Here is a 25,659-nt window from a genome sequence, read left to right as displayed (position 1 = left end):
TTGCGGACACTGGCATACCCAAAGAATATTCAGTGGCCAGCATTTGTGGCATGCTGATGATTACCTAAGAAAAGAATTTTGACTCATCCCTCAGCTTGTAAAAATGAACGGAAAAAGCATTTACTGTCATACTGGACTGTGTAGCTGTGGAAGCTTAGCAGGTCAGTGGGACAAATGGTTTAAAAGCAGATATGTGAAGCTCGTAGTTCGTGCTCGTAGTAGCACTTACATGAATTATTTAGTACAAGACATGTTTTTTATTAAGCTATGAAGTTGTTGAGCTGGAACTACTTTTCTAGGTTGGTTCTCTGTGGGTTAAGTTTGCAGAGGCATAATTTACAGATTATATCACACTACTTTGTGGTAACCTTCAGATAACCGGGTTCAGTTTTTAAAAATGTACTTTTAAAGTGATAGTTTACCCAGAACTGGCATTATTCACGCACACCCTCAATAGGGTCCCTACTTTCAAAATATCTTCTCTCTTTGTGTATTTTACAGAAGAAAGCAAGCCATACCAGTTTGGAATTTTCATCTCTGCTGTGCTAGACTTTGGTCAATTAAAGCATGTCACTGATGCTTTAGTTATTTATCAAGTTGCAAACAATGTAAAATGTTTCTTTAGGATCAGCCATTTGAAATGTACGTACTGGGAGCAAACGTTTAGTATCCAGTGGAATTAGCTTCATAGTAACACCCAGGTAGTGTATAAATGTTAAAAATGTTTTATGTCGTCTCTGCATTTTTTCTTCCACCACATAAGAAACCAACCCATCTCTTGGCTTTGTCAGCTTTTTCCAAGGGTGCCAGGGTTAGACACTAGCATGCCAGAGGACGCCATGCAAATTACAAAGCATCTCCAAGATTTACTCCATATGAGGTTGGTTGTTTAGCAGACAGAGCAGCCAAGCTGTAAGAAGAAGATCTAGAGTAATTTATCTCAGCTTTGCATCTTCCCTGTGCTGGTTCACCATAATTAATGGCGTGCTGCAGAGTGCTGTCTCCCAAACCGGAATGTTAAGGAATCGCATCATAAGACCTCTATAACCCAGGAAACACAACTCATCACCTCTGACTTCATTTGCCCACCTAATTTGCAGATGATTTTCCACCAATTTTTCAAGTTTAAAGTTGAATAAGTACATAAGTTAAATTTAATACTTATGGATATGTAGTGAAACTGAAGCCGGATTTACACTGTACGATTTTGGCTGTCTGAGACAAATTTGGTGAATCCTAACAGATTCCTATGATCCTAGGCCAAAGTCTTTTATCACTAGTTTAGCATGTTCGCAGACAGCCGATTGATGGCCATTGCAATAAAATTTTACCTCCAACTAAATTCTGGCAGTGTCAGAAGTTGAGGTGCAATGCTGCAGTGTGTCTCCACATGCTCCACCATCTTCATTTTATACAGTTTTCTTTTCAAGAAAGGCCAATATCAAAATGAACGCAAGAGACTGTTTTTGTTTGCTAGCCACCATTTCTTTCCCGCATGTTAACTGAAGGTTCCTTTCTACACATCTGAAGCATCCTCATAGAAGCTCACGTCACTGAACACGTCACAGATTGATAATGTAAAACTCTGGACGAGTCTTCTTGCATGCGTCCGTTTTTGAATGTCATAGAGTCTGACATTATGACAACTGAGATCCTACAGTGTGACATGGCATCCAGCAGGAATCATGTTCGTACAGTTTGACAAGCAACATAAAGGACTATTATAAATCATAGTGTGCATCCGGCTTTACCTTAGCAAGTGCTACTAAAAATAAATAACTTCAACAAGAACAAATTCATTGTCTTTTTTTTATTGAGGCAAACAGCCTAAAACAGTCTTCTATTCATCAACAGTTCACAAATTTTGCATATGTATATAGACATTCATAACCAGAGATAATACTAGTTGAACAGTTCAGAAAAGCCAGTTAGCTACAGATATTAGATATTGTAGCACTTAACCTTTTTTTGTAGACTTAATACAGCTTGTCAACACTCAAACTAAATTTACTGTTGAATGTGGAGTCATTCTCTTATGAAACATAGAAACTTCTTCTATATCAGGGTAAGAAACTGCCAACCATTTGACAGATGTAAGATGTTTTATACAATTAAAGAGCAAAATGAGCTACATTTATTTGATTTTTTTTTTAATTATCAAAGAGTGGAAGAAGAAAAAGAAAAATCACATTTTTTGGAATTATTTAACTACATAGAACATTTTAGCAGAGAAAAGGTCAATTTATTTTGAAAATATCAATGTTCAGTAGTTAAAACTTGAGGTTTTGAAGATTTTGGGGGGCAGGGCATAATTTATACAGGTGATCAACACTTAACGTCCCATTGTTGGCATTGTCACGGCAGGGGACTTCAGCGTAGCATCTTCTGCCTTCCACTGTGAGGTAACAGTTTTGATCTGTGTGTAGAACTGAATGCCCTGTGATGGAAAGAATACCAAAATACTTAAGACTAAACAATGACTCAAGATTAGTCATCTTTTTAATACCCTCCCAAAATGACAATGACATCACATGAGAAATGGCAGGTGGCTGGCAAACGTATGCTGGCGAAAGCAATAAACCACTTGTGTCAAAACATGTCAGTCATAGTTTTATGACAAACTACAGCTGATGAAATTTTATACCAAAACAAATTTTAAAGCCAAACTCTGGAGACAAAACATGGTAAACCAAATGGACCATGTCAACATGTGAACAGATTTTAAATGGTTCATTTGACATCTGGGGAAGATATGACGTGACCAATCAAGGCAGAAACAAATGTCTCTTCTCAATGTCTCAATTTTTTTGTTTTGTTTATTTTGTATAATTGAAATGAGTCTTTTCTGTGTTTTATTTAAAAAACTGTTTCTTGTCAAATGTTCTACTTTTCTACCATCTGATTAATTTAAAGGGGTTAAACGCAAGAAGACGCAAAAGATAACTCACACGCTATACTCGGACTGTACATACGAAGCTCTCTTTTACGTCTTCTTGCGCTTGACAGACAATTCCGCACAAAATTATGTTAAAATTCCCATCTTGGCAAATATCCTAGTAAACATAGTTGGTTATGTCCTAAGTAAACGTAAACAGTTGAGAAAGAAAACGCATGTGTAACAGTATCAGTATATTGCATCTATGCATTGTCTTAAAGTGACAGCAGCCTAATATTCCTGTGTTTAATGTTAATCATACAACAGACTCACTGCAAAAGAAACAAAAAAATCATTCAATGCTTTTGACTGAATAACTTTTGTAACTTTAATAAGGAAGCATCTTTATTTAATTATACAGTGAAGACTATGCAGTTATTTTACATTTGATTCAATTTCTGTACCTAATCTGCCTAATTTGTATCCAAGTACTGTTAGATCTACCTGAAAAGCACAGTTTATTTAATTAGCATCTTTGCTCTATGGTCTTTATTTGTGCTATTGCTTGTAGTTTGATTATTATTATTTTATTACAGGCTGTTTACTTGACTTTAAGTGTTTGAAATATATATCCAGTGTATATTTATATAGTGTATATATATCCAGTGATGAATACTTACTTGCTTTCCATAGAAGTTTGTGTCCCCCCTGAAGGAGCCTCTGGAACCGGTGAATGAAAACATGGGCAGTGGGACGGGGATTGGTACATTAACTCCAATCTGTAAGAGGAGCAGCATATTAACAGACGTCTCAGAGGTCAGCTGTGTTTGCCCTCTTGAGCAGTCATGTTCACTGCATCTCACATATCTGACACACTCACACCCTGATGACAGTTAAGACAACAGCATACCCGTCAGACGCAAATGCATTTTTGTCTGCCGCAGAAAGCTGTATGCTTTCCTCACGTCGCTAGACACCATGTGGGAGTGACGGTTTGTAAATTCTATACATTACCTCTTCACGTTCGTCTCCCTGCTCAATGTAAAATTAGAAATCTCACCATACAAGTGTAGCTTCAACCTTTCCAGTGTGTACTGAAGAGCTTGCCTACTGCGCTTCAATGTCAATGTAGCAATTAAAGTCCAGAAATAGGAGTTTAACATAACTACAGTTTAAATGTAGTGTTAACCTTTACTAGATAGCAAGCGAAAACAGGATAATCATCCCAGTGGATTTCGTTTCTTTTTTCTGACATGGGTTTCTTCCACTGTGAGAATATCTGCCTTGTGGATTGTAAAAAGAACCCTAAACTTTCTTAAAAATCTGCTAACGTCTAACATGCTTGTTTCAAAGAATTGTAATTTTTTCTAAAAGTAAAGTAAATTCCCTCCACAGTGTAATTTTCAAAGTTTAATAGCTTTCTGTAATGGAAATTACATTTTTGGAACAAAATGGCCGACTCCTTTTTTTCGCAAATTTCATAGCCAGCCTTTTTCTGTATCCTGAATACACACAATCACAGACTCCTCAGCACAGACCCAGATGGCCAGCTATAAACCCGCCATGCCAGGACCTGCTAGGACCACAACGCAGTTTCGTCATGCCTGCAGTCATTGATGTGCTATTCGTCCACTACAGGCAAAACTGCAGCCCTGCCGGACAGACTACAGCTCCCACCTAATGATGGCTTGACGATATCTATCCACAATCTGACTTGTGACGAAGCCTGGAATCATAAATCACATCATGTTTGTTTATTTGGCCAGAGAAGAACTAGCCTCCTCCTGACTGAGCCTGGTTTCTCCCAAGGTTTTGTTCTCCATTTCGGTCAACTGATGGAGTTTGGGTTCCTTGCCACTGTCACCTCTGGCTTGCTTAGTTGAGGTTTAAACAACACTTATGGTATGTTCACACTTGTAGTTCGGTTTGCTTGGTTCGTTTGGTCTGGACGAAAAAAAAAAAAGCGTTTACATTGGTATTTTAACACCGAACCTAAAGACATAGGGATATGTTCACAACCTGATTGGTTGGCTTTTATTATGTATATTTCATGACAGAACTTACTGTGTTCTGGGCTAAATGCACTCGTTGTATGTGCGTAGCTGACATATGATGGTATTTTGACCAGCTGAGAACTCGTGAAGAGCTTATAAAATGTGTAAAGGAGTCAAAAGTGGCAGGAATCCCTCCATCACACACAAACAAAGATCTGCTGCAAGGAGACGCGGTTCTGATGCCTGTACCGACTATGACGAGAAAAAACATGTATGCTTGAGCATTCTGTCCTTTTTAGGGTCACATCTTGTGACATCATGTCCTATTTTTGGTTAGTTTACATGTCTTTAGTCCATGTTGCGTTCATATTTCAGTCGAACCGCATCAGAGTTGGTTTGGAAGCGGACGAGACCCATCTTTTCAGCGATGTCTGCTTGTTTGGTGCACCAGGGTTCAGATGGCAGCGTTCAGACTTATTCAAATGAACCGCACTAACAGTAATTGCACCAGGGTTCGTTGAAATCAAACCAAACATGCCAAGTGTGAACACACCCTTATAGTATTCAGTCATACTGCATTATCCATTTGACTGCACTGACAATACTGGATGAGAACAAAACTAGAACTGAATTGAGCTGGACAATGAAACCACTGTTTTCTGCAGAGTTGCATTATAGCTGATTCGACTGATGAATTTTCCAAACTCAACACTTATTGAACTAAACTGAATCAACACTGAATAAATACACTACTGTCTTCTGTAGAGCTGCTTATAGCTGAATTTAACTAGTTTCATAATTGATGAACTTTAAATGGTTATTGACACATAAAAGTGCCTGAAGTTGAAGAAACACCCATGCACATCTTTGCTTTGGGAACAAGCTACTGTAGGGCTTCAACAACTGTGTATGGAAAGTGTGGAACAATCAGCTCATTCTATTGAAAGAGTTGACGAGGCAGTCGACACACAACTGAAAGCCACAATCATTTGTTTGTGTACCAGCTGAGAAAAGTAATGGATGCAGAGAATAACTAAACAAAACATTTTGTTTTTGGGATGGGGTGAGGCTGGAAACTGGCAGAGTTTTTTTTTTAATGCGGTTGCACAATTTGAGCCTTCTGGCCGAAGGTGACTCGTGAGGGAGTGGACGGAGAGAAAAAAAGGCAAAAGGAGGTTCTTGTGTGAGGGGATTGAGAGGCCAGCTCAGCACATGGCCCGTGCCGTGTACTCCAGCATGTGAATCGCAAACACACGGCACAGCGGCTCGCCACTGGCAAACAAACGGGGTAAAAGGGGGCTGTTTTTTGCATAATCAACAGGTTGCAAGGGATCCCTTTTGAGTTTAATTTCAGACTCAGACCTCTACCAGCTAAATATTTTGGCATAGTGCTGGTTTGAATAAAAAGCACATATTTGCTGTGTACTATTTGTAGTGTGCATGTTTTGTGGTAGCCGCTGTATTTTGTACATTTTAAAATATGTGGCAAACAAGGTAAGTTCAGGAAGGTTTTACATACATTTTTAAAAGAAGGCCTTGTGTTACTTATGGCAGCTAAAGAGACAACACTTGCATATGAAACGGTCGAGGAGTGGCGCCAAGGGGATTTTACACATTTCATTTACTTCACATTCTAATATTGACTCTAGAGGTGTGTGCCTGGGACTCTTTACCTACAATGGTCTTGTCAAGAGTCTACTTGACATATGGAGGTGCCCAATACGACACAACTGAACATTAACATGTCTACACTGTCTATAAGGAGGGAGTTTTCCAGACGTCCAGAGGTCTCTCAAAGTTCTGACTCTTGCATGCACCCATCTCAGGTCACACAGATACTGTTTCAACAGTGTTTAAATGGCACTATCATGGTGGAATAACTAGTAGGGATGGGTGTATATAATTAGATACTGATATACCACAATTCTTTTTCTCACAATTGCATTAATACAAGCATTCCCATTCCCTGCAGTCCAAAAAAGAACCAGTTCAACCCAATAAGCATAAACTCTAAAACCAGAGTTTCACAATGGGATATTTCTCGTGTTTAGGCTGCAATCCAGTTTCTTAATGGGATATCTCTTGTGTTTAGGCTGCAATTCAATTGAGACAGTTTGATGCATCTCAATGTGTATTATAAACCCATTATTGAAAGAAATATTGAAATATTGTCAATATTGAAAGAGATCTCACCTGACCAACATCAACTTCATGGGTGTATTTACGTGCTGCGGCACCGTTGGTGGTGAAGATGGCAGTTCCGTTGCCATATGGGTTCTTATTGACCATTTTGATGGCTTCATCCAAGCTGTCAGCCCCCACAACCACCAATACAGGTCCAAATATCTCCTCTGTGTAGCACTTCATGTCAGTCTGAAATTGAGGTTGCACAAACAGCAGGTGTATAACATTACATAGCCTTTGCATCCTATTGACATGTTCTAACTTAAGCCGCTTTCCGACCGGAGGAACCTTTTCACAGTTCCTAGAACTATTGGCTAAACTTAGTACCCGGATGTCGGCGTGTTCGCACCGCACGAACTGGGAACGTTTTTAGTTCTAGGAACTCCATTTGGAGGAACTAATTTAGGTCCTACTTCAGAGTAGGGTCTAAACCAGCACTATAGGAACTACCCGTGACGTTAGTGTTCGCTGATTGACCGAACGCACGCGGAGCACCAGCACCTGCCATTTTTAAAACGGCTAGAATGTAAACACACAGATTATAGCCTATATATTTACTCCATAAACTAACTATACAAACATGGAAAACAGTGATAGATGGGTCTCTAAACCTTTATGCTGAAGAGAAAATCCAACGCAACTTTGAGGGGACCAAGCCAAACATGATTATGTTTATCTGCCCAGCTAGCAACACTGGACATCAACCACACGGCATAGGCTAATAACCTTTTTTTCATATACTGTCTACTTTCTATAACAGTTCAATCTAATAACATATTAAACAGTACTGTTAGACAGATCGCTAACTAATAAACACAGATAATCATTGTTTGCTCTGGCGTTCTCAGCGCCGCCAAAATAAAGGTCCGTCGCACCGTCAAAATAAAAGTCACCGTGCTTGCGTCACTCCCTTACCCCTCCTACCAGTTCCTATGGCCACTTGGCCAGTGCGAACGCAAACAGCAAAACCGAGTTTGGGGGAGAGTAGTTCTTAGAACTGTTTAGAAGTGGACAGTTCCTAGAACCAAGTTCCTGTAACTACTTGGTCGGAAAGCGGCTTTAGTAGGGATTTAACCACCTACATGCTACAAACAGTTTTTGCCCATATAATGAAAGTCAATAGCTGCGTTTCCACTGCCGGGCCAAAAGCTATGAACATGGGGAATACCAGAGACCGCTTGAAGAACTTAGACAAAGCATATACGATTATAATCGTGCCTTTGGACTTAAAAGCCTTAACAGAGTTTTGTGCATTCCTTTGATCACAAATAATTGGAAGCAGTGTCAACTGTATAAGTAGGCTATTACGTGTCTCTTTTTATGTGCAATAACGATAAATGCAGTATAATTCAACATGATTAATGCGCACAAATTAATAAATAACTGTCAATGTAACATTTTTATTGTGAATAATGGTCAAATACCAATGCTGGACTCTTTTGTCATGTTAATTTTTTTGTGATCTAGCTAGTTTTCAGTCAGCTAGCTACCCCATGCTGGTGAATTGGTGAGGTTGTGTAACGCTGTTCTACAGAGGCGTGTTAAGACGGGTTTTAGGGTAGCGCTGCAGGGCTACTGGCCTGACAGTGGATAACACAGCTTGATTTTGGCCTTGTGGCTCAAGGTTATTGGCCCTGCTCGTCGCATTGTATATTTATACGCGATGCAAAAGTCTGTGCACGCTATAACCATTACCATAGTAAACATAGCGAACACTTGAAGAAATCAGACAAATCATAATGGCTATCACAATCATGTTTTAATTTTATCTGTCAGTAGCCTACGTCTCGTCTCTTTATACCGAACTATCATATGTGTCCTCTTTCTTTTGTGAAATAGACCTAACGGTAATTTATTTCTGTGTGACTAATATGCAATTTTGACAAATTTAATTGATTATGATCATCGTATCACTTTTTATTGTAAACCTGTGGTAAAACATCAATGCTTGGATTTTAAATATTCAAGTAAACAACAAAAATGCCAGCAAACGCTTTTATCATGTTCGTTTTTGCGATACGCTGTTTCCAGTGATTTCTTTCTGATTAGTTTTCTGATAAAACTTCCATTTTTAGGTGAAAAGATGGGTTAGTGTGACGTAGTTCCAGAGTGGCGTGTTACGGGCATGTTTTAGTGAAGCGCTGTGGGGCTTCTGGCCCGACAGTGGAAAAGCAGCAGATTTTGGGCCCGGTGCTACTGGCTCGAGGCTATTAGATACAACACCCGTTTAAAGCCCTGGCTCGCACTGGACCGACAGTGGAAACGTGGCTAATGAGGTCCAAAACGACTCTAAACCCCATTAACTTTCATTGTAAATATAAAAAAAAACACCAAAACATTCTGCACAATATCTTCTTTTATGTTCCAAAGAAGAAAGGCATACAGGTTTGGAGCAACATGAATAAGTGGGATGAACATGCGCAAATAGTGGTTCTTACCGTAACATTGCTAATGATGGTTGGTCCTACGAAGTTTCCGTTTTCGTAACCCTTGACCTTCACATTCCTGCCATCAAGCAGCAACTTGGCGCCCTCATCCACACCACTCTGAATAAGGCTGTTCACTCGCTCTTTGGCCTGAGGCGAGATGAGAGGTCCCACATCAGCTCCGGGCTGGTCACCTTACAGAATAGAAACCTTACAGTATGTTTTTTTGCAAAACATACCCAAACCACAGCCATATCTGATAATAATTAGATTTTTGTTAACATGTTTTTAGTTTTAACTGTCATCACATGTGGCACTTTGAAACGAAAGCTGAATGAACACACTATTCATTACATAATGAATGAGCAGAAATCTGATGACCACAAAACCGTGTGAATTCATATGTTAACAATTCAGCGCACAACCGAGATGCACTCATTTGCTGAATCATTACTGTAGTGAAGATGATTTAGGTGGATAGTTTGCAGAAAATGTTGCGGTTTCCCTTCCAAACAACAATTTACTTGGTTAACCAGAAGTTTAGACATCCATAATGCTGGAGAAAGGGTTTCTGTGTCGTTTTGTTGATTTTCGCTGAATAGATGGATGAAGAGGATGACTTTCCTTTAATTTGCCCTTTTTTACTGGGTTATAACCAAAGGGACTGGCAAACACTGACATATCCAAATGCACTTGCACACGCATACATGCACACACATATGAATAAACACACAGCCACACACACAATTTTAGATACCCTAAGGCCATTTGTCTTAGAGGGCTGTTTTAAGGTTTCAGAATAGCTGCTGCGGTTTAGTTCCTCTGATTACAAAACTTTTTTTCAAACATTTGATCGGCCCATACTAATTTCTGGTCCCCTTTATACCACAAAATGTGCTTCATCTTTGTGGCATGACCAAGAAAAATAGTGCGTCTCTCCTCTGGGTGAGCTGAACATGTTTTAAGTTGCTCAGGGAGAGGTGTGGTCATGAAGGCATGGGTGGTCTACAAAAAGACTAAAAAAGAGGGATAGAGCAAAAAATTCAGAGAAAAAAAAAAACAGTGAAACTGTGGAAGAGAGACTTTATTCAATAAATATCAGGAAAAAATATTCTAAGGTGACATTTATGGTACGGTCTATCATAGGCCCCGTTTACACCTGGTATTAAGATATGCTTTGGTTGATCGGATCACAAGTAGACGAGGGAGACACATACCCGTTTACAACTGGTGTTTAAATCCGTCTTTTGTCCACTTTCAACCACTTCTGTCCTGATTTCTTCAAGGAGAGGGTCTATGGGCGGGTAAATGAATGGGCTTTTTAAGATCTTTCGATCTAATGGGCGCAATAAGCTCATGCAATTTATTTTCGTTTCTGCTCTGACAGCCGCAAGACGATGCTGAACGCTATGAGTGTGTGTTAGAAATCAGGAATGATGAGAGAACATTGTGCTTGGTATGTTTTTCATCTTCAAACCAAATTTGGGCCTTCAGCCGACAAAGTTTAAATCCCGTCTGGCTAGCGCGCTTCCCATAATGTTTACGCATAAGGTCAGTAGGCAGAGAGTAGGCATCTTTTGTGGCTGTTCACATCAGCCACACATTCGAAACACATTCGACCACATGAGCGTTTACAATATGAAAGCAATCCGGTCGAATGAGTTTTCGACTACCTCTGGAAGTGGTCGAAAGTGGACAAGCTTAAAATGTTTTTAGACCCCGTTTACACCTGTAAACCTGACTGGAAACGCAAAAAACGGAATTGACCCTTCGCTAAGCCCCGCCCTCCTTAGTTACTGTTGCTACGCCTGTCAAGCTTTTGCGCCTGGCACGTCTATTACAGTATGAATGCACTGGTTTCAGACATTCCCAAGGAGATAATTAGTCATTTTTGCCGAACAGGTGAAAATATGAGAGTGCAGTACTGCAGTATGCATTCGAGGGCTATATCCACGACATAATATGCAAACGATTAGAGAATAATTTCATCAAAATTGTAGTTAAAGCGTTAGGTCCAAGCGCAAGCAGCAGCCGACCATTCAAATGGGAAACGCACAAATTTGAGGAACAGCTATGTGCATGCCCAGCAGGGTAACTGAAATTTTAAAATATTCTAATATTTATAAAACAAACAGCTTATCCATATGTATTGTGGAATAAACACACGACATTAGCCTGACCACTTTGCAATGATAACATTCTCCCGCTTGTATTTTTAGCGCGCCAGGCTAACGCTACTGCTCACACGTCGGACTAACTTACTGTTATGAACTGATTAAGTTTGCATACCAACCTTTTCCTTGGAGATCTCCGGCAAGCCCCGTGTTGTTCCCTCCTTTTACTAACTACCTTTTACTTTTACTAGAACTAACACCGGGAGAGTCGCGATCTGATTGGGGTAACGTTACTAGTTTGGCCGTCGATTAACAAAATGCTGAACTATATTTTTAAGTAACGTTAAATTATGTCAGTGAGCCTCCGTCTTGCCTCCGTCTTGATCACACTGCTTGATCCACGAGCTGGACAATAACTTTATTCTAGAGCTGCTATAAAGCCAAAACACTTTACTTTCAATTTCCTATTATCAATGTAAAGCTGCTTTAGAACAATCTACATTGTTAAAAGCGCTATATAAATGAAGATGACGCCCGGCATTTCTCCCCTTGGGTTTTAGGTTTTGGGAAGGGAACAAAATCCACCACCCCGTCCAAACTTTTAGGATACCGGGTATCAGATTTGCACAATCCATACGCACAAAGCGGCATATTTCCCTCTCGCTCGAAAGCTTGCCAGACCTCCCGCGCCTAGTTACGGTTGCTAAGCCACGATTGGCCTGTGGCGGTTTTCGGGCGTGGCTTAGCGAAGGGTCAATTGGTCAATATTCATTATCATGTATTCTAACTGGCATGAAAAAACAAAACAAAACCTTTAAAATATTATATTATGGGACCCAACAGAACCACAGCCAATCAGAACAAATTTAATGTTTGCAACAAAATCTCATTGGTCCAAAATTATAAGTGACAAAGCCTAGATTGACAATCCTTTTGTCCATTTCGGGGTTTTTTTCCGCATTCTGCTCCTTCTCACACACAGTTGAACATGCAAATCTTTCACATTTACATTCATTTTAACAGACACCGTTATCCAAAGCGGCTTACAAATGAGGAATACAACAAGTGATTCATCTTAAAGGGGCAATAAACATGAGAAATGCTAGTAAAACGAAGTTTTGTTCAGAATAGTAAAAGCTAGAATAAGGAAGGAATAAAGAATAGTAAAAGCATAGAAGTAGAACTTGTTTTCTCCAGGATGCAGTTAAGCGCTCACGGAAGAGATGAGCATTGTCAGGGATTCGGCTGTCAGGCTAGGGTTGGGAAGATCATTCCACCAGAAAGAGACCGAACAAAACTTTCATAGTATATTCCACTGCACGTGCAAACGGACACATTAGGTGCATTCACCTAACCTAGTGGTATTCAATTATTGCAAGTGCAGTTGTCAGGCGGGATGCGAATAGCATGTGCAAACATCAGCGGACTATGCTGATGATGATTACATCATGTGCACTGTTCCCGAATGCAGACAAGCAGAGTGCATTTTGGGCTTTATCGTGTTGTGTCTGATTAGGACACTGTGCTCCACGCCTAAATTGGGTGTCAGATTTGTGAGACATACTGGGGTACACCAGGATCAGAATTGAGGAATATAATAAAGCTCAAGTACCTGCATTGACACGGAGACCCTTTGCACGTTCAACCAGCTCAGGCAACCAGTTCTGGGCTTCTCCTATGAGGATTGCAGTGGAAAGTGCCATGCATCTCTGACCTGCTGCTCCAAAAGCAGCACCGACCAACTGGTTGAGTGTGTTCTCTTTGTTGGCATCAGGCATCACCACACCGTGATTCTTTGCCCCCTGGTGGACAGAAGAAGCAGCTCTACAGCTTTATCAAAATACAAACTCTAGCACTAGCACAATTGGAAATGGGCGAAGTACAAGTGAGGGAAAAATGCAAAAAAAACACTGTTTACCATCTTGAATAGCTTTAGATTGGCATAAGATTCAACATCTGGTAAACAACATCTGGCATAAGAAATGTAAAATTCAAGTTCATTTGCAAAACTGCAAAGAAATGAAAAGGATTGTGGTAGTGGAGGGGATTGTTATAGGGTTTCAAAAAAGGAAGTGTATCTGCAGTGATAAATCCAAGGCATCTGTAAACTGCTAACTTATACATTTCTACAGTTTAACTTAATTCACTGCTGTGCATCATCTGTGAGTCAGTCATGCGAATTGTCAAAGCAATAAAGTCTGAAAAAGGGGTAATCTAAAATTTCCTTCCCAAATTTTGAGTCAGACTAAAATTGCAGCCTCATTCTAGAGGTTAGGAATGAACCAGAATGGTGAAGATTCATTTGTAACCAAATGCTGCCATCATCTGGCCATTACGGTTGTGCTGAGATACAGCTGCTCGTGAAGGTTGCATCACTGCTTTTAGTCAATTACTCCCCTCCCCTTCTTTTAATGGAAGAATCCTGGCCACTCTTTTCTATATAATGAAAGCGCATATGAAAGCTATCAAGCTTCAAAAAGGGTGCAAAGACACCATAACGATACAACAAAAAAATGGTCCATACGGCTTCATGCACTGCAATGTATTCCAAGTTGTTATTGACTGACAAATTCTTCTCCAATGGAACCAACCGATCATTTAGACCAGGGATGGGCAACTTCGGTCCGGCAGAGTTTAGCCTACAGCTTTCAGCTGTGTCCGAAATCGCCCCCTATACCCTTAATAGGGCACTATTTAAGGGGACAGCCATTTGTTGTGGTGTCCGAAACTGCAAATGGACGTTATCGAGTGCTCTCATTAATTTCCTCCCTCAAGTGGACTATATTAGTGGAGTAATGTAGGGAATAGTGAATGAGGGTATAGGGGATGATTTCGAGCACAGCCCTTGATTAGCTTGTTCAGGTTTGTTTGATTTTAGCTAAACTCTGCAGGACAGTGGCCCTCCTGGACTGAAGTTGCCCATCCCTGATTTAGACCGATAAAGACAGAGAACGGATAGGATGTGAATAATTTATTTTTCAACAAAATATTTGTTCATTCACTTTCATCATATTGGAAAGTTTCGACCAGGATATTCTTTAAAAAAACCTCACATTTCATATTCCCTGGAACTAAGTAATATGGATTTGAAACAACATGGATTGAATTAAATTCATTAATTCATTCATTATTTATTCCTTTTAAAGATGCATTCAGCAGTTTGGAATAAAACATTTCCGCACCGTGCGTTCAAGAGAACAAAATCATCACTTTCTGGGAAACTGGTGCAAAATATCTGTAATAAAAATGAACGTTGCTGCAATCGGTGAAGATACTGGCTCTATTTTCCTCCATCATCATAAATGGCTCAGAGCGTGCAAACGAAATGCAATAGTCGCTGTCATGTTATCTTGCGTTCGGATGCTGGTGTTTGGGAATCCAGACGCTTTTGGGAGAGAATTAACCCAAATCATTCTGATGACAGACTTTGGCTCAGGAATTTCAGAATGATCAAATCAACACGTGAGATGCTGTACAATAAAACTGATCCGCTGGTTAGTCCAGTTATCCAATCACATCCACTGTTGAGGCAAAGTCACGCTATTTTTTTTGTTGCGCATTGAGGGATTTATTTAGTAAATGTGTTTCCATCATAGTTTACACACGTCTTCTTATCGAAAAAAAAAAAAAAGTATCCTATTTTTATGTGCATCGTGGCGTTTCCATTCAGCATTTTTGATGCGATATCCCAAAATCCGCATAAAAATAGGATGATGGAAACATAGCTTGTGTAATTTAACATAAAACCAATGAATTCAAAGAACCTAATGCTAGCTAAAGAACTACTGAATGCCTCTTTAAAGAAGTTAAGACTTTTGGAGAGGATGCTTGAGTATGGTTTTGTTGTTCGTAAATGAACTGTCACATGCAATATGGTTTTCTGTGAAATGCATTAACTTCAAAACCAACCATGTTGCTCTGCACTCTCTTGCCATTTTTGGAGCCTCTCTCATAGATGTACTCGCCAGCCTGGTTGGAGCCGACGAAACTGATGGCTTTGATGGCGGGATGGTCACAGATGAAGTTCACAGCTATAAAAACACATGAAAAAAATAAATAATTTAGTTATCTGCACACATAATCTAGATCATAATGCGGCCAAATTGTAATCCTTCTGCGCAGTTTTCTGTACCGTCATGCTGTCCGTGGATTATGTTTAACGTCCCATCTGGAGCGCCGGCGTCCTGCAGCAGTTTGGCCAGCAACATGGTGCAGCCAGGCACTCTCTCTGAGGGCTTCATTAAATAGGTGTTCCCGCACACCATGCCCATTGGGAACATCCACAGAGGAATCATGGCAGGGAAATTGAAGGGGGCGATACCGGCACATACGCCAATGGGCAAGCGATATGTGTACGTGTCCATGTCTTTAGTGATAGAGGGGAGGGTCTCACCCAGCATAAGAGATGTGATACTACAGGTGTGCTCCACCACCTCTGCAAGATCAACAAATAGAGTAAATAATGTGAAGGCACACAAACAAAATGTGCAAACAGCCAACAACACCTCATCTACAGCACTAAAAATTAGGGCTGGGTATTGACACAAATTTTACACAAGCTTGCAATTCGATTCGATTTTGATTCTGATTCGATGCGATTCAATATTGATTATTTTGGATATCAGGTATAATACATGGCAAATTTTCTCAAGGAAAACAAATCTCTAAACTAATGCTGTAAACTCTGGGAGTCAGTTGTAGCCTTCTATAATACTGAAGGTAAAAAATAACTGATTTGTATACAAACACTTAAATTAAACTTATTTATTTTCATAATAATAAAGTTAAATGAAATATAAACATTTAAATGGTGGCTGTCATAAAAACTTGCCAGATTTACTCAAACATGCATTAAATATTGAAGAACATTAAAAATTATAATGAATATGTAATATGGTGCATATATTTAGCAAAATGCTCCTCTCTAGAGTTAATTTTTCTAGCTGACTAATGAGTTTATGGTCACTGGATATGGTTTTTCTGAGGTAAATGTGACGTTACATGACATTGTTTACTGACGTCTTTCCACGGTTGAAACACTGAGCGATTCCATGTGACATGATATGGATTTCGATAAGTTGTACTCTACCTTTTAACACACTTTCAGATGCTCATTCATGTTTATTTCGCACTGTAACTGGTGTTATTAAGGCAGAAGAGAAGATCATGTGCTTCTCTAGAGCTGAGGCAGAGCGATCTCACGCCACAGCGCCAAAATAGTATTTATGTTTTTAAATTTCGTAAGAAAATGGACGTAATTTGAAATCTGAGACTTTGTTTCATATCAATAGTAACAAAGCACAAAGATTATTGTGATTTATTTGATGGGATGCGCTACAATGTTCCATTCATTCATCAACTGAAAACAGGATGACTAGCCTAATCGATTCTTGGGATTTAAGAATCGAAATTGGTTCGTAAAAATGAGAATCGATTAAAATGGAGAAATCGATATTTTCACCCAGCCCTACTAAAAATGGAATATCACAGTTTTTTTCAACATTATGACTATTATGTCATGTGATATGTTGGTTTTATTTCTCAGTGTGTATAACAGAAAAGGAAACATCTTTATAGTAAATGTATTTATGATGGAAGCTTAGCATGCAAACATCAGGAAGGTTTAGAAGCAGAAATGAGAAGCTTACACTATCGTTCAAAAGGTTTGGGGTCAGCAAACAATTATGCTTATTTTAAGAATTATCTTATGCCTTATCCAAAAATAAAGTATTAATTGTCCTTTGAGTTGGGAGTGCTTTGTTAGACAGGGAAACTTCTTATGTATTACGAATATAATTCCTAATATCCCTATCATCTTGCAGAGAGAATCTTCAACCAGCTCCAAAACAAAGTTTCTGATAAATCCTGAAGACCTTGATTAGCTGGGTTCAGGTGTGTTTCATTAGGGTTGTTGGAGCTAGATGTGCATTCACACCATGTTGTAAATCGTAACTGTAAAAAGCCTTCACGTGCTTGTAGAACTTATTCACAATGTGTAAACTCGTCATTTTCTGAGAAATACGACTTGTACCATGTGGTGTAAAAACAAAACATTTTTTGATGTTTAGCGCATTTTGCGTTTTCATCCAGCATTTTTTTATGCAATATCCCAAAATGCGCATAAAAATAGGTGGATGGAAACAGCTATTGACAATTAGGATCCGCAAAAATAACAAGCCTGGACATATCTGGACACACTCACAGTGTATTCCATCACACATTTGCAGTGCTTAAGCCTCCTTCATAAGGCTGTTTACTGTAAACGCATCATGTTTGCTAAACATATCATAAAGGATGAGTCAAAATGATTGTCTGTAGTGGCTGCGGTATGGTCATTAGGTTGAAAATAACACCCAATATGCCTTTTAATGTTCTACAGACTTAACTAAAACATTCAGACAGGAATTAGCAAACAGAGATTTTACTCAAGAATTGTCACAAGAGACTCACGCAGTCCTCTGAACACATCGCCCTCAGCATCAGCCAGGGTTTTACCCTGCTCCAGGGTTATCAACTTGGCCAGCTCTTTCTGAAACACAAATCAAATCACATATTATACATTTAGCAGTAGGGCAGAACGATTAATCAAAATAATAATCACAATACCCCCCTTCAAAGCTCTATATTTCAATTATTCACATTACAAATCAATAAAGGACTATCAATTGTCACTATCAGTAACCATTTGCATAATTCAATTAAACTATAATCCAGTTACTGAAAACAGAACTGGAAATCAAAACAAAGGGGTTGAGGATGAGCAGCAATCACTTACAATATTGTCTTTAATGAGCTGCTGATAGCGAAGGAAGAGCTGCTGGCGGGCCAGGATGGACGTTTCGGACCAGGTATGGTACGCCCGTGAGCACGAGTCCGCGGCGGCCAACATCTCCTCTTGTGTGGCCTTAGGCACTCGACCAATGACCTCGTTGGTGGCCTGAGGAGAGCACGAGCATTATAATTCAATCTCGGAGACATTGCATCTGTAAATAATGACTTGTGCCCATTTTTCTGCAAAGTGCTGATACAGTAGGTCATTCTGCTTGGTTAAAGGTTGTGCTTTCTTGCTGTTACAAACATTAAAATAACACCGAAAAACAACTATTATTTTGTAACACGAGATTCACTCATTCATAGTGAAGACTAAAAATGTACTATTTAGTGTTATTTTTTAGTTTTATTTTTCTTTATTCATTTTCTTTATAATTTCATAATGTATGTTGTGAAGTCAGACTATGTTTGTACTTGTGTTTTTAAATCTACAATAGCAATCGAATTATACAAGAATTAGATCTAAAAAACCTGCTCTAATGAGATATTATTCAGAGTTTCTAGAATATAGAGTGTAAATGCAAAAAAGCAATTGTTATTAGCATCTGTTTACTACTGTGTAAAGCAGATTAGACCAAAGCTCAAGCCAAATTGTGGTAATACTCAGTTAATACTTTTCAAAACCATGAAAACACCAAACAATATCAGTGAATCTGTAGTATATACTGACCGCTGGTATGAGTAAGTAGTGCAGGTGCAGTGTAGTTTAGCCACATGTGATTAAAACACATTAATCTAATAGGTTTTAACTTGGCCTAAGTGTGTTCGAAGAATGTAATCCGTTAAACTGGTGTAGTACATTATCTCTTCCAGTGTAAATTCAGCAAAATCATTAGACGTCTCTGTTAGTACAGTATGAACTTACAGGATTGTGAATGTCCAACCATTCTGGACTCTTGGATTCTACAAATTTTCCATCAATGAACAACTTGGTGGTAGGCTGAGGAAGGACACAGAGAAAAGTATGTGTAAAAAGCAAACATAAAACACAACTTATAAAAACAAAAACATAGTTATAAAAATAATGGTTTGATGCAGCAACACTAGTATGTTTTGCTTGTTTTGTTTTTTTAAGTGAGAGACGAGAAAATAGCTTAAGGCTGGAATACACTACATGACTTTTGACTCATTTTTGGGTAACACTATTTCGATGGACCACTTTAGACATACAAACTATCAGTAACTTTGCAACTACATGTCATCTAGCAGTCATTAGAGTATTAGTAGACTGTCTGCTTAATGTCTGCTAACACTTTATTTTGATGCTCCCCAACAGACATTACACTCACTATAAATAACTTTGCAACTACATATTCTACTAACCCAAACCTAACAGTATACTAATACTCTAATTAGAGTTAGCTGACATGTAGTTGCAAATTACTTTCATTAGTAGAATGTCTAAAGTGGACCATCGAAATAAAGTGTAACTAATTTCTGCCCTGATTTATTTACAGTCTGGAGGACTTGATGCTAGTTGCTGAAAGTCAGAGTCAGTCTACAGATCTGAGTTAAATGATTTCACGGGTAATCGCTCAGACTTCGACTTTATAACTTCAGACTATGATTCCATCCAGCAAAGGATATCAAACATTTTGATATTTGAAGCTGATGTTAGAATGTATTGTTTTCATTTGTCATGCATCTCCAAGCAACGAAACGCATGTTTCTGCATGGGTTTGTTATGAACGTCTTCAAAGTCTGGAGTGTGTGATCCTCAGTTGTCCAGTTTTTCTCTGTAATCATTTACAGCAACTGTATGATGCCTAGTGTTTTAAAATCTTTTTTTTACGTCATCTACACTCTTAAAAATAAAGGTTCTTTATTGGCACTGACATCCACAAAAACAAAATGTTCTTTATAGTGGCAAAAAAAAATGTCTTTAGATTTTTTTTAAATGTTCTTTACACTAATTTTTTTCTTCTTCTATTGCATAGCAATAAAATACCCTTTTGGAAACATTATTTTTAAGAGCGTACTGTAGTGTATTCCAGCCTTTACACATAATATTTAGTGTTATTCCTCTCAATAGAGGGAAATAAAAGTCTAGAATGAAAGACTGATTTCTCAAGTCACTGTCAGATCTGAGTCGTACAGAGTGTTCGTTAGTACAAGGTTCAGTACAAGTGAGGTGGTCTTCTAAATGATGAGGCAAAGTTTACATTGTCTACAGGTTAAAGGCTTATCAAACACTACTATAGGTTGAAGACCTAGAACGATAAGATATATGAGCAATATTTCCATAATCAAATTGCCTGCTTGGCTCTCATGGTCGCTACTTGTTAGACTGCAATGCATTTGACATATTAGACAAATGTTCTATTAATCCACTTGTTTCTTTTGAGCCCCTTTGCACAGATATGTGCTCACATACCCAATGAACTTACCACAGAGGAGGAGGAGTAGCACATGCGTCCCACCTGAAGAGGAACCTGCAGAATAGTATTTCATTAATTTACACTATTGTCTCTGGGAAGATAACTTCATTTGATAATGTCAGTCAGTATATTAAACCTCATATACAGTAAAACTGCAGTGCACCTCTCTTACACGTAACCTGATTCATAGAAAGCACAGATCAGCATTGAAATAAAACGAATGGGTTATGTAGCTTTTAAGCTTTTAAATATATTTCTTTAAATACAGAGAAGCTGCTTTTCTGACTGCAGCAAATATGATTGATTTAGACTCACTGTAGCTCAAACTTAAACAAGGATTAATGCATGAAGTCAAATGCTTTCTAGAACTGTGATAACACGAGTAGCACTTGGCGCATACATATGAACTTTGTGCATATGCACAAATGACCAAGTGAACTGTTGCGAAATTATATTATTTGATAGGAATAAAGGTCATAACTTTGTGGCGATTAGGCGACAAACTTCTTGCCATTTTTAGTGCATTATATATAGAACTGCTTTCAGGGTGGCTACAAAGTGTCTGCTCGTGGTGTTTGACCGCTAAGTTGATGTTGCGTTACGTCAAACTCATACTACTTGCATGGTTGTTAAAAAAAATGCAATGCTTTTTGTGTTTCTTACCCTCTTCTTTACAAGGGAACGCACTAAGGTCGCTGCCATGATGGAATTCGTAGATTAATGTTGTATTCACCCCCCAATGTGCGTTCAACCCCCGCCAGAGGACGTGTCGTGCACCGCCGAGACCTGCAGCCTGCAGGGGAATCGCCTTTCCTACTGTCACTTTAAGAATGGGCGGGACATAGTCTTCAAATAGCCAATTATATGCCGAATCCAAATACTCCCCCTAAATTCATAAAATCTATTGGTTAGACATAAAAGATGATGCACCAATAGCAGTGCGCGTTTGTTGAGGCTAGAGCTCTGTTGACTAGAAAGTGATAGGGTATTAAACCTGTCAGTTAATTGCATAAAAGAAAGACGTGACAAATTTACGTGATTCGACAATTTTTTTAACTACGTTATTTTTAATCTTCATTTTTGATACATTTTATTTACTACACGCCACTTTGCTCGATGAAGTATTTTCTATTCTGAGGGCAAAATCAAATAAATGCATTGTTTTGAACTACAATGTGCATCGAGGAGTTTGAATCGTTTTAGGATTCGGTTCGTTCGAACGGTTATTTTTTTATATTTAAAAACGATTTACTTGAGTCATGCAGCTCGGCATTTTTAGTTAATTTTTTGGTGTTTGGTGTTGTAACTGTTTGGATTTTATTAGATCATGTTGCATGTTTGTTTGTTATTGTTCAAACACTTTTGTTAAAATGATTGCTAACACAAATAAGAATATAACTTCCAATATAAGAAATAATAATGGTATTTTTTTATAAATATATTTCATATGAATGGTTACAATAATCGTTAACAGCTTTGTTCCCACATTTCATTTTATTCTCCAAAAAAAGTCATCTTAAAATGGTTCGCGAATCGGTTCGACTGATTCCTCAAAACAATGACTTCCAATATAAGAAATAATAATGTGGATTTTTAATATATTTTATAGGAATGATTCCAAAAATCGTTGACAGTAAAAAAAGAATTCATCCTAAACGGTTCACGAATCGGTCAGAATGAATCCTCAAAAAGAATCGGTTCATAAGAAGGACTGTTTGTGAACCCACCCAGCATCAATAAATGATTCTCAAACAAAGTCCTTTCTTTTCAGGGACCAACAATCTAATATGAGTGCATCAGCTGCACGTGTAATCAAGGTAAACGCACAAATCCCGTATGCTTGGAGAATATTATTGCAGATGGGAGATGATAGACATCTAAACGCACACACATTTCCAGATGTCTTCCGAAGTCCATTGAAGTTGCTGCTTAGTCACAAAAACCTCAGCCAGGAGGAGGATTTTTGGTGCTGCATCTCATTGGTTGACCAAGTAGTAGTAGTTTTTTTCTTGCATAGTTTCAGTAGTTGCAGAACTGATATATGAATACCATGGAGACACAAGCGAAGGTGTATGTTGTTGCTTATCTTAAATTAAGTCATTGTTTATAATGCATTATTTGACTGCTGTTTTTTTTTTTTAATGTTCTAGCCTGTTCTTTATGGATACTATAGGAGTTCTTGCTCTTGGAGAGTCCGGATAGGTGAGTCTTGAAGACATCAGGTAATTCTATTACTTGAATCTATTTCTGCATATTTCAAATGTTGGTTTGCTCTAATGTGTTTTTAAATATTCCTAGCGTTTGCACTGAAAGGCATTGAATATGAGCAAAAACCAGTGAATCTCATCAAGGATGGTGGGCAACAGGTATACTGCAGAAATCTCTGCTCTGGATTGTTAATATTTATCTAGCGTTATCTATACAGAGGCTTTCAAACTGGGGTCCGGGGACCGCAAGGGAGTGCTAGGTGGTCCGTGGAGAATTTTAGAGAAAAATTAAATAAATAAAAAATATTAAAAGAATTAAATAAATATATTAAAATGAAGAAATTAAAATTGAATTAAAATAAATAATACAAATTAGATTCATATAGATTGGATGTGTTTTAAATAAATAAGTAAATGTTGGAAATTAGATTCAATTTTAGGATGATCATATATGGTGGTTCTTGGCCTCTAAAAGATTGAAAGCCTCTGATTTATAACAATACATGTTGGCACTAACTCAGTTCTCTTAACTGAGTAATCTTCTTCACAAGCTCACAGATCAGTTCAAGGCAATAAATCCAATGCAGCAAGTTCCTGCAGTCACCATCGATGGCATCACCTTGTCTCAGTCGGTGAGAACATGGCTTCTCCTGCTTTGTAGCACACAGAAATGACATGATTTTATGTTAACATTGATTTGTTATTTAACATCACAGTTGGCCATTATCCAGTACATTGAGGAAACTCGGCCACAGCCCCGCCTCCTGCCTGCAGACCCAAAGCAGCGAGCTCACGTCCGCATCATTTGTGACATCATCGCATCAGGGATCCAGCCCCTCCAGGTGAGAGACATGACATCATTTTTAAAGTCGGCATGAAACGGACGTTTTTCTTCTCTATTGTGAAGTATATCTGAGTGAAACGGCTTTTTGAACAAGAAAAAATGTAGGGCGGGGCTTGATTTTGTTCATTTTGATTGGATGGTTGTGGTTTATTGCTGTGATGTCATATGAGTGACAGGTTGATCCCGCCCTCACGCCAGTAAACGTGTCATCAGAGAACAGAAGAGATGCTGCAAGAGGGAGGGGAAGTTATTTTGATGATGTGGATGGATAAATCATTCATTATAAATACTGTAATATTCCATTGAAAAATAAGAATGGTTCATTTTGATTTCAGTGACTTTAAAGGTGCACATTTGTAAAAATAATAAATAAATAAAGAGAGACCAACCCCAATTCCCTATAATATTTCCATCACTACCAGGTCGCTCCTTTAACAAAAAGTTTCCGCTCATTTTATCATCCGTGAGGTAAAAATCATGTCCAATCACATTGAAAAGTTAATTTTGTTTTTGCATCAGTGCTTTATTTAGAGAATGTCAGTCAAACATTACATTAAAAACCTCAGTGACCCATTATTTTTAATGATGCTATATTTCAGAATCTGTATGTGATCCAGAAAATTGGAGCAGAGAAGGTACAGTGGGCTCAACATTTCATCAACCGAGGATTCGAGGGTGAGTTTTTTCATGAAGGACTTTTAAATGCAGTGACATCTTCTTGCTGTCATATAAACCGTCAGGGGCCTGTACCATGATGGCAGTTGAACAAACTCAGGGTTGCAGGATTAGTTTCGAGTTGACAAAACCAAACCAGTCCAACCAGGCTTTGTTGGTACCATGATGCTGATCATCAACTTTCTCTGTCAACTCCGGCTTTGATCCTGAGTTTAGCAGTTTAGGAGTGACATCAGTAGCGAACAGCCAATCACATGCTGAGAAAGAGTGAAACTCATTCAAAACTCACTGAAATTAATTTCTCGCGAGAGAAGCAGCGCAATTCACTTATTAAATAAAAGTATTTAAATATTACGAATTTAAACAAATTTACACAGCAAGAAGAAAATAGCTGTCTATGGAAGAGGACTAAAAGAAAAAGTCTCGCTACTGTATATCAGTGCAAGTAAAAGTTGTGAAGTTAGTTTGTACAGTTGATAAAGGTATAGAGAGAATTGAACATGTAGTCATTTTATTGCGTCATATTGATTCTAAAGCGTATTTATATTACCTTTATATACAGTACAGGTCAAAAGTTTGGAAACATTACGTTTTTTTATATTTTTGAAAGAAGTCTCTAATGCTTATCAAGGCTATGTTTATTTGATCAAAAATACAGAAAAAAACAGTAATATTGTGAAATATTATTACAACTTAAAATAATAGTTTTCTATTTGAATATACTTTAAAAAATAATTTATTCCTGTGATGCAAAGCTGAATTTTCAGCATCATTACTCCAGTCTTCAGTGTCACATGTGACATCCAGTCTATCACATGATCCTTTAGAAATCATTCTAATATTCTGATTTATTATGAGTGTTGGAAACAGTTCTGCTGCCTAATATATTTGATGAATAAAAGGTTAAAAAGAACTGCATTTATTCAAAAAAAAAAAAAAAAAAATTCTAATAATATAAATCTTCTTTACTATCACTTTTTATCAATTTAACACATCCTTGCTGAATAAAAGTATTGATTTATTTCAAAGAAAGAAGGAAAAAATTACTGACCCCAAATTACTGACCAGTAGTGTAATGTTGTTACAAAAGATTTCTATTTTTAAAAAAATTGCTTTTTTTTTTTTTTTTTT

The 25,659-nt window shown here is 38.2% G+C and overlaps 2 protein-coding genes across 5 annotated transcripts in view; one reads left to right on the top strand and one right to left on the bottom strand.

Moving 5' to 3' along the window:
* Window positions 1-25,659, top strand: part of gstz1 (glutathione S-transferase zeta 1) — a 54,993-nt gene that overhangs the window by 25,933 nt on the left and 3,401 nt on the right. For 2 of the 4 annotated variants that reach the window (XM_084097425.1, XM_084097427.1), the window contains 6 exons: window positions 22,574-22,619; window positions 22,953-23,004; window positions 23,101-23,168; window positions 23,561-23,641; window positions 23,726-23,851; window positions 24,453-24,528. In XM_084097425.1, coding sequence (XP_083953551.1) covers window positions 22,574-22,619; window positions 22,953-23,004; window positions 23,101-23,168; window positions 23,561-23,641; window positions 23,726-23,851; window positions 24,453-24,528 — 449 coding nt within the window. Of the gene's footprint in view, window positions 1-3,568; window positions 3,692-22,568; window positions 22,620-22,701; window positions 22,871-22,952; window positions 23,005-23,100; window positions 23,169-23,560; window positions 23,642-23,725; window positions 23,852-24,452; window positions 24,529-25,659 lie in introns of those variants that run through there. The other 2 variants (XM_084097426.1, XM_084097428.1) reach the window with 2 other exon arrangements.
* aldh6a1 (aldehyde dehydrogenase 6 family, member A1) lies at window positions 1,796-21,641 on the bottom strand. The gene is made up of 12 exons (XM_084097421.1): window positions 21,466-21,641; window positions 20,812-20,856; window positions 19,290-19,364; window positions 18,369-18,530; window positions 18,044-18,122; window positions 15,726-16,028; window positions 15,503-15,624; window positions 13,206-13,395; window positions 9,492-9,673; window positions 7,063-7,242; window positions 3,556-3,654; window positions 1,796-2,437 (listed from the first exon to the last, which is right to left on the bottom strand). Exons 1-12 carry the CDS (start codon window positions 21,502-21,504, stop codon window positions 2,333-2,335), a joined length of 1,581 nt encoding a protein of 526 aa, XP_083953547.1. The 5' UTR covers window positions 21,505-21,641; the 3' UTR covers window positions 1,796-2,332.

Source organism: Abramis brama, assembly GCF_963993115.1.
Source record: "Abramis brama genome assembly, chromosome: 21".
Lineage (NCBI taxonomy): Eukaryota > Metazoa > Chordata > Actinopteri > Cypriniformes > Leuciscidae > Abramis > Abramis brama.
Note: the sequence above shows the minus strand (reverse complement) of the source record. Positions and strands in the feature narration are given on the sequence as shown.

What these genes read in the sequence shown, in the direction of transcription:
- aldh6a1 (XM_084097421.1), bottom strand. Translation starts at nt 21,504, where the DNA reads ATGGCAGCGACCTTAGTGCGTTCCCTTGTAAAGAAGAGG. An exon ending in AGAGAGTGCAGAGCAACATG is followed by an intron (nt 13,396 to 15,502) that starts GTTGGTTTTGAA and finishes TCTGTCCACCAG; the next exon opens with GGGGCAAAGAATCACGGTGT. An exon ending in ATGAAGTTGATGTTGGTCAG is followed by an intron (nt 3,655 to 7,062) that starts GTGAGATCTCTT and finishes CTCCTCTTACAG; the next exon opens with ATTGGAGTTAATGTACCAAT.